The 10,156-nt window shown below is 38.4% G+C and overlaps 1 protein-coding gene across 1 annotated transcript in view; it reads left to right on the plus strand.

Annotated features, from left to right (window-relative positions):
- Positions 1 to 10,156, plus strand: part of NCKAP5 (NCK associated protein 5) — a 467,588-nt gene that overhangs the window by 398,560 nt on the left and 58,872 nt on the right. Inside the window, exon 16 of the mRNA XM_019472169.1 lies at positions 962 to 1,040. Within this exon, the coding sequence (XP_019327714.1) occupies positions 962 to 1,040 (79 nt within the window). The remainder of the gene's footprint in view (positions 1 to 961; positions 1,041 to 10,156) is intronic.

Here is a 10,156-nt window from a genome sequence, read left to right on the forward strand (position 1 = left end):
TGTGTAAGCCAGACAAGCAGAATATATGCTATGATCAAAGATATGTCATGCAAATGATGATAAATTCTACTGGTTTAGATTACAGAACATATTTAATGTTATTGTGAATGTGCTGTAAGTGGTTTAAAACAGCAGAGAGCGATTAACAAATAATTTAAGATCTCTGAGATATTGAAAGTAATTTTTTCTGCAGTGCTGGCTTTCCTCCTCTCATCATGCTGAAAGTATCTTCATTCCTGTTTGATTTATATAGCACGGCAGAAAAATATGTCCCTGGATCTGAATTATGGCTGCTGATGGCATGTAATGGAGGGGGTTTTCACTGTATGCTAGAAAGATACTCAGATTATATATACACTTGGGAAATAGGAGTGCAGAAGAACAGAGCAAAAAATATGCCTTCATCTGAAAAATAGAATATCTAGGGGATTTGAATAACACATACTTGAATAACACATACAGGGTCTTAGTGTGCACTGCATTCTTAAATGAAGTTTTTCTCTCTGTTTAGCTAATAAATGCTTTTATTTTTCCACAGAGGTGGAAACAAAAACACCAAAGTTCAGTGTTTGCAAACTGAACTAGAGAGATACCACCACCATATTAAGTTCACGGGGTTTTTTAGCATAGAATCTGAAACATGGTATTTCTAGAGAGAAACAAATAAGAGGTCAGAAGACCTGAGCATAATTCCTTTTTTTTTAATGCAGAAAAAGACTTTTCCTTTTGAAGAATTGATCTTCCAAGGGTATTTTTTGACTGCTGCATATTGTGACTTTGAACGAAGTTAAAGTTGTTATCCTCAGATATCGTCCATAGAATGAGACAGGCTATGTACTGCCACTCTTAGCTGCCCTGTAACTTTACTCTGGTTTATTTCTGAAAAGATATTCTGTAGTTATCACGAAGCAACATGAACAGTCACAGATGTTCTTCACTTTTGTTGTTGTACTATGTACAGGCTAAAGTAGTCACAGAAAACCTGCAAGAAGAAGAGGAGGACACCATGACAAGGACTACATGTCAGAGTCATGTGATAGGTACAAAATTGTATTTTACACTGGATTTTATTGCTGTCTCAGTTCTTGGAAAAAAACAAATTTGTTTAATTCTCATTACTTTATTGGTTTGCCCACCTTTATGCTAATGCCCAGCTTTAGCATTCATTTAGCTCTGTTCCTGGATAGCCAGATTTCACCAGCTATATAAAAGATGAGTACATAGCATTACCAACTGTGGATCAATGCAATGCTTTACAGAAGGGCTTTGGAATCTGGCTATGAAAGATCATTTCAGCATCCAAAACTAGTGGGTTACATATAGTGGCTTAACTTGAGGCTTGTTGTGCATGATACTTTCAGTGGGAAAAATACTGATATACTGTAACTTTGTCATCTGGCCTTAAATTAGTAAAATTCAGAATAAAATTCTGAATAGCAGAATAATTACTGTGATAAACTAAACCAGAAGGCGTAGCAAACCAGGTGGCTGTTCAGAAGTCCTTAAAGCTGTTATTGAAAATAAAGTTGCCTTTGCTTTACACTTTTCAGGAGGGTAGCACCATCCGCCCTGCTTCTTGATTGGCATGTACTAATTTTTAACCGCAGTGCATGTTAAAATATCTAATAGGCAATGGAGGACAAAACAGAAGTCTGTTTGGGATCTGTATTAGAGCAGTATGTCACCAATATAAGGAACTGACTCTGAACGAAAAAGATTCTCCTTTAGCAAGTTTCCTTTGCAGGCAGAGACTGCAGCAATAGTTAAAATTTGATTCAGTGTTTTCAGGACACTGTAAGTGATTTTGCTAGCCAGCAGCTCTTTCATTTCACTAATACTGTCAACCCAGCAAGTGGGGCTGAACAGAGGTATCATGTCAGAACACATTTCTCTTTGGGGTAGTAGGAAAATGTTTGCATGCTTTATTGACTTGTACATCCTTTTCAGTCCCAAATTCAGCCAAATAAATTCTGGCTGTCTTACTTGCAGAAAAGATCCCTAAACTCTTCCCTCTCTAAGAACCCAGCCATAACTTGGCTCCATTACAGCAACTAAATAACAAGAACTTTGAACAATACACTGTAAGACTCTGAGGGGGTTCTGTGAGTGGGTAGGCACTAGCCCTGAAAAGCGAAATACATGCTCCTCACTGTGAATAAAGGACTTGCATTCTGTTACTAGAAATTACCCAAAAGAGAATAACTCACTTAAGATTATTCAGAATTATTTTTCCTCAGACTGAAATAATTATTTCGTCTCCACCCCAAAATTCTCAAAACTTTTAATTGATGTGAAATGTTTGGGTTTAATTTTTTAATCCGGATACTGAACAAGAAAAAACAGCTTTTTTTTTTCTGAAAAGACTCCAGTGCTTCCTCGGTGTTCATCAGTGTAATTGGTGGTTGTGGCTGAGACCTAATTGCTGTACATTTCGGTATATTACTTTGTTACTGGGTCCTGTAATACGTCATGCAGGTGGCTTCTGAGGGCGTTAATATTTTGCTCCTCCCACAGGCACCAAACCTGAGTCTCTGACAGGACATAGTGGTTATGGAGCAGGTTGGTTGGCATTCCCCAAAGTCAGACTTCCGTTGTGCCTTGGGTTCATGAGGCCCTCTGTTAGCTGGGAGAGGTCATCACTGTGGGTCCAGCCCTCCTGTGCACCAAAGTCCTTTTTTGCAAAGAAAAGACCTTTTTCTTCACCTTTCTCAGGGCTGATGACATGGATAAAGTGCCAGGTAGGTCTGTGGCCAAGGTCTATACAAGTCCACAGTATGTAGTGCTACAGGGATGCCAGGCAATGCTGCCCTTGGGAAATTCCTATAGCTCGTACAAAGACCTTTCCATCATCTGAATTATACCAGTTACAAAAGCATCTTCTTTTCCCTAGACAATGCCATCTCTTAAAGGCTCAACACAGGATGCCAGCTAACCCTGTTCTGCCTTGTGAAACCATCTAGAATAACTCAAGGAGTTTGCTCTGAGGATCTAGTTGTTAATGTCAGGAAACTCTTTGGTGATGGGAGACATTATGTGCAATAGGTAGTATTGGCACAGTAAAAATAATAGACGTCTAAGCAAATCTGTTAACATTAGCACAGTGAATCCTAATGCAGAATGTACCAGTCATTACTTATTTCAGCAGGACAAGCCCAAGCCTGGGAAATTAGAAGCATGGATCTAAGTGCACTTCCTGAATACTCCTTAATCGGTGTCTTGCTGTGTTTTATACCACTCTCATCAGGCTATATTTTATCTTACATTGGTATTTTTGCTGCTGTATGTCCGCATTGCTCTTTGTGGATAGCAAGCTTTCCTAGGTCTTGTTCAGATTCTTGTATCAAATTCCTTGATAGAGGTTCTGGCATTTTTCTGATACAAAGGTTTTCATAGAAAGATACTGATTTTTTTTCAAGACTGAAACTCTGTGCATCTTTAAGAAACTTTCATTTGGAACATTTCCCACATCAGCTTGTGATTTTTAGTCAAAACCATACAAAAGGAAGAACTTGTGAAGATTATAAAGAACTTGTTGGTATGGAGAATTACCTGAGATGTGAGAGCGCCAAATTCGGCTTGCTTTGTTATCAACTCCTAAGCTTCTGGTTGTCAGAATCAGAAGGGAATAATACAGGAAGGATGGCTCTGTAAATGCTATGCCTCACTGCTGTCAAGCACCTAATAGTGAGCCAGGTCCTTAGTCTGATCAAAGAGGGCAGTTGCTCTGTCCCCTGAGCAGTTCATGTCCTGGTGGAGGCTTTTGGTCTGTTGTTTTCATGGAACAGTTTCACAGTGTTGGGGGTTCTGCCAGAACAGGACCATCTTTGAAATCTTGAAAATTTCAGTGGGCTGTATTCTTCACCATCATAAACAGTTGTTTTAAGAAAACAAAGTTCACTGGGGTTTCGTAGCTGTACTTTAATGAGTTTATTCTACTGGGTTTGATCTAAACTGTTAACAAAATAGATCTGAATGTATAGAAGATGTAGAAAGGCTATGATTAGGCAGGGAAGGTGTTCTTTACTATGGTAAAGAAATAATAGGAAAAACACGTGTTGCTGTAGTTGTCACTGTAAAATACCTAAATTGACATCAGTTCTGCCCGGTTAGCTAATAAACAAGATACATATAACTGAACAGTCTTCAAGGTTGGTATCATGTAAGACAATGCTGGTTCATCACTTTCTAATAATGAGATCCTCCTAGGTGTGTTAACAAAAAACATGTAAAATGCCAGTTACTAGGTTTTTAATTTATTGTCAGTTGTTGATCTAAACAAATTTAAGTATTTTGCTGACTCTTTGGATTTGCTAAATTGAAAGAATACAAGAATGCACAGTAATATAAAATTTCCCTTCTAGTATACCTGTATCTCAGGAACACATGATCATTTCCACACGAAGCAGTCATTTATATTGTGCTATATTGTACTTAAACACATATTTGAAACATTTTAAAAATTTTTAGAACAAAAGTATGTTATACCCTGGATGCTTTTGCTGTACTGTCAGTGAGGATGCCAAATATGGCCCTGGCAGCAGAGATGCTACCTGTGCTCCCACTTCCCACAGACAAGAGACCTAAGAATCCACGAGTATCACTTTCGGGTCCAGTCATCTTCAGAGCTCCTTCCTCAAGCCCCTTGCAATAAAGTAGTTGGATTTTGAAAGAATGATGAAGTGGGAAATGCTAAAGTACCTAATAAGAGGAAGGACATGATAGAAAGGTTGACTTTCCCTTCATGTCATGAGAGAATCCCCAGCTCAGACAGGTACAGCAGGGTCTCCAAATATTCCTATAAATAAAGTTCTTTTATTGAATGCAAAGATGATGTGTCAAGCTCCTGACAGTATTGCCCCCATGTAAACATGGAAAAGCCTTCCTTTTACAAAGAAAAAGAATTCTGTTTCCCCCAAGGGAGTAGAAGTGTCAGTGTTTGTCTTGAATGTCCCCATTGTCACAATGGCCAAAAAATTGCAAGACAGTTACAAATGACACCTTTACATAGAGAAGTTAATAACTGGACATCTTGAGAAGAAAAAAGTGTTTGTGAGAAAGTTTAATGTTTCATATTTCAAGTACTGTTTCAAATTAGCAGCCACTCCTGGAAAAGTGTGACTGTATTAATTATAATGTATTAAGAGTTTTCATTGATAAGTAGCTTCAAGGGAAAAGCCAAAAATCCATGGCACAAGCAAACAAATGCTAATTACTGAAGAATTCATTCTGGCAGACAACTTCACATGAGAATACTATGGTATACAGTAACAGTCATAGCAAAGACAGTTTCCTTTATTATAATATTCATCTGTTATGGCTAAAATACAGGCTAATGTATTAAGAGTTTTCATTGATAAGTAGCTTCAAGGGAAAAGCCAAAAATCCATGGCACAAGCAAACAAATGCTAATTACTGAAGAATTCATTCTGGCAGACAACTTCACATGAGAATACTATGGTATACAGTAACAGTCATAGCAAAGACAGTTTCCTTTATTATAATATTCATCTGTTATGGCTAAAATACAGGCACCTTGTAGGAGCAAAAGTATTTTGGGCTATACAGATCCCTACACAAATTAAAAGGTTCCTGACCTTGTTTTCTTTTTAGCAACATATATATCTGTAATGAAGAGGAAAGTTAGTCGTAATTAATCATATCATTCTTCAGTGTTGATATAAACCTATGCTGAGGCTGAAGGAGGAAAGACCGAGTGTGCCATTTTCAGACATCAACACTTTGGTGATTTACCAAACCCGGTGTTTGAAAGCTGCATAACAATCATTTCTCTGGGTCCAGTTTCCTTTTCTCTTTGTCACCCCAAATGGGTGACAACTTCACTAGAGAAGCAAGTCAACATTGAATATGCTTTTTGCTAATGAAATACTCAAGCTTCACACAAAACACAACCTCAGCATATATTCACCAGCCTAAATAGGCTGCTGAGAGGTGTCTGAGAAGATTTCAAGTCTATTCTTAAATTTATACTCAGGTTTCAATACAGAGAAAGAGGATTTTTTTTTTTTTTGTCACAGGTAGTTCTATGTGTAAATATGTTTATTCACCATAGTGGATTTCCAGTGGTCATTCTATCCTTAGCATTCCTAAATGAATCAAACAAGCACTTCTGGTCTAAAGCACTGAAGTTCAGGGAGTACATGAAAGCATGGACAGTTCATCTAAAGGGGTTACTTTATTGAGCTGGAAAGTTTTTCCTTTCAAATGTTATCTTTAATATATCACTGATTGAACTAAAAGGCCAGATTCATTCTTTAATAAAAGTCCGTTGAGCTTTGACATCAGGGACATCACTGCAGGTAGGTGTTGTCCTCGGAATGACATCGCTGGTAAAAATAAAATAAATCAAAAAACCCTGAATAGACCTGCAGTTCGCTTGAGCATTGTGGGTACTCTAGAGAGCAAGTACTTGGTAACACCAGAATTGGTAGTAGCAATCCAAAATATATCTGGGTGTTGTTGGTACTATCTGTTCCACTGGAAGCACAAGATACTACCTACTGAAGTTGTATGGGGAGTTAATTCCCTGAGGCAGGCTGGGGTTAGAATCCACAGCAGAAAGATTCACGGTTCTTGGAAAGAAATTATCTAACTGTGGCATTGACCCCTATCGTTTGTTTGGAGTATTTCAGGTGAAATTCAGAGCCAGGTGAAGATTATGAAGATAAATGTACTCAGAATTTTTGAAACTTTGAAGAAAGACTTGGGTCTAATTTTTGTCAAATTTTCATTAGAGGTCCAGGTCAGTTGCTCACAATTGATTCCCCCAACATTAAATGGGAACCTTGTAGATACTGGCATTTCTATAATACAGAGAAAACGCCTGCAGATCCTTAAAAGGGTATTGAAAAGCCTCTAGCTAGATAGAGGGTTGGGCTTCCACACTATCAAAGCAACATTAAAAGTGCATTGTAGACTTTGCTGCTTTGTGCTGGAACAAAATACGCACACTGAGGTCAAGGGATTCTTTTGTAGCTCTGCTGTAGCCCAGCATTCAATTCCATTAAAGTTCTTGATAATCATCTGCCTCATAGCAGGCTTTATCATCATTTTTTCTACTTTCCAAGGACAACCTTATAGAAGGGTTTCGCAGTTTAATTTAAAGGCAATCTGGTCAGAAAAAAGAAGGTCTGTCTTTTAAGCAACTTTTTGGAGATTTGTCTTCTTTAGAGAACATTTGGTTGAATCCCTTAGATGCCTAATGTTCCAGAAAGGAAGTGTTGTTGGTATTTTATGTTGTGTTTTAAAGCCCACCCCTTTAAGCTTTATATGCAGCAAAGTGATCAAACTACATTTTCAGTAGAAACCAGGAATGTCCTTCACAGCAAGTTTTATAGAAAGTTGCTAGCAACTTGATAGCAATTTTACAGATATACTGATAGCAAACGTAAGACATATAACATGTTGTAGATATAAGTGGGTTTGAGCTTAAATGAAATGTCAGCATTATAATTATTTGTATTGAGCTATCAAAATACTTAAGATGATAGCCTTATCTGTGTATTCTGATACTGTTTTATTCAGCACCCAGTAGCCATACTATGAAACTATATATATAATAATAAAAAACCACACTTCATAAGCAGACTTTTTCTATGAGGAGAAGGACCTGCATTCTTGCTAGCACCCCAGGTAAATTTGTTTGTCTCCGACTCCTCTTTTCTTTCTGGTTCTTCTGTGTGGTTTTACCACAAATATACCCATTTACTGCCAAGATATTCTTTTCTTACCTTTCCCCTCATGTTTGTTCACCTGCATCGTTTAAAACTGGTGGGCAGTCTTTACTGCTTGTGTGGTGCCCCAGTATTGCTTATTATCTGACTCCCCAGAAATCTAGACCACGATGTAGAGCCTGCCTTTTTGTTTCCATACCGATACCATTTCTAATCAACAGATTCTTGCTCCAGTGTCATCTGCCTTTTTTCTCTTGGTTTCTTTCTGAAATCTAGATCTGATGAACACTGGAACTGGAAAAGTATGTTTCAAATTTAATTTCTGAATATGCCATTTAATGTACATACTCATAATGCTTAATTTTAAGTTATCCAATTGCCTATTCCAAAGCTTGATGAAAACAATAACAGTTCATCTGCTTGTTTAATAAGCTTGCACCAAGCTTCCAGTAAGAGAAGAAAAAATACTGGACACCCCCTCTGCCAAACAAAAGACTTGGTTTTATCCACCATTATGTAAACTACTAAAACTTTGGGTGTTTTTACTACAGTACTAAGTAAACAGCTATTGAATTAATGTTTTCTCATTCTCAGGGAATGGAAATAGATGTGAAGGAAACAAGCCTGATTAATGTGGTAAATACATTAAGTCTGACATGCATCATCCTAAAACATGTCCATTAAGCCTGACATATTTGAGCAAACACATTTAGATTAAAGAACCCTCAAAACCTGGAGACAGATTAGGTGAGGTCTGTAATGAATTACTGAGATAAATGTAACAGAATAAGTGACAGAGGAAAGATGGTGAACAAATTGATCTGCATTACAGCCTGTGCATTCAGTAAAGAGAGGTGATCTACATCACTGTGGAGAGGCAAAAGGATAATCCAGAAGTTGCTTAAATGTCAGGCAAATCCTTGGACGCCTCTAATGCATTTAATGAAGAACAATATTCAACTGATAAAATGTCTTTTGACTGCAAAAGAAATCCTCTCTTGTCATGAAGTCTCAATGCCTGAGAAAACAACTTATCACTGTCAGTGTTAATTGCTTTCATCAGGCCATTGATAGAAGTTGAGAAGAACCATTTAGCAATCATCTTATCACTGATATAGCAGTTGAATCATTCATTTACACATGATCAGATAAAGCAAAAATGTTTGTTTTATCTTCCCCATCACAACCCAGAAAAGCTGTGGAATACCTAGAAGTCCCTACATGTGAGGTTGCTGTCTGTAAAAGCCATCAAACAAAACCAGTTATCACCAAATCCATTTCCAACCTGGGTCTGTTTGTATTTCGAATCTGCATGCTCAAAAATGTTATGTTTTGACACAAGTTGTGATAAGGTATTAGATTTTTCATGAATCCCCTATATGCATGCATTTATTTGTACATCGGTAGCAAAGCCATTTTCTAAAGCCCTGTGTGCACGTGGAAGCTGAGAGGTAGGTGTTAAATCTGTAGGTGTTGACTGTGTTGCTTTAGTAAGTGTGCTTCCTGGGCTGGAGCTTTGAAATGGGACTTCAGTGTAGCAGGCAACTTAACAACATGCTCACTTGCTATATCTAACCAGCTTGGATGTTAATCCAAAGGACTAGGTTCCCAATTGCTATAACAATGATTAATAAATACTAAAATAAGCTGCTTGCCTCTAGCAACATCAGGATCCAAACTTGTTCATCAAAAAAAACCCCAAAATGAAAAACCCTCGAAACCTAGTGCCATAAGGGGCCTGGAAGATATGGGAGAGACCCTCACAAGCTCCTTATCTATCATGTCCTCAGGATACTTCAGGCAGGAGGTGTGTGTGAAAATGCACAAACAGAACTGAGCTCGGCTGGGTAAAAAGCAGTTACATTTGTACTTTCACTCACCTAAATGCCTCTGTCAGTTCCTCAAAGTTTATGCCATTTCATGCCTCCATCTAATATCCCCAAAGTGTTTACATTTTAATGCAATTATCAAGCACCATTCTTCCCCTTTTGTACTTCAAAATCTTCATTTTCTGATCCTTCAACACCATCGAAATTACCTGTGTCTGTGATTTACTTCTCTGAACTGAAGTAGCTAAAATGAGGCATCACTGAGGGGAAATCTTGTTTAATAACCACTAGGCATTGCAAGAACTGACAATCTTGTGTGTAGAGGCATACCCCTAGAAGCACATAGGTTGGAAGTTCTCCTGCTCAGGGACTTCATCAGTTGTTTTGAATATCTTTAGGAGGGAGCTGGCGGAGGTGCTCGCCAAGCCGCTCTCTATCATTTATCAGCAGTCCTGGTTAACGGGGGAGGTCCCGGACGACTGGAGGCTTGCCAATGTGACGCCCATCTACAAGAAGGGCCGGAAGGAGGATCCGGGGAACTACAGGCCTGTCAGCCTGACCTCGGTGCCGGGGAAGATTATGGAGCGGTTCATCTTGAGGGCGCTCACAAGGCATGAGCGGGACAACCAGGGGATC

This window comes from Aptenodytes forsteri, unplaced genomic scaffold (assembly GCF_000699145.1).
Source record: "Aptenodytes forsteri isolate BGI_AS27 unplaced genomic scaffold, ASM69914v1 Scaffold11, whole genome shotgun sequence".
Lineage (NCBI taxonomy): Eukaryota > Metazoa > Chordata > Aves > Sphenisciformes > Spheniscidae > Aptenodytes > Aptenodytes forsteri.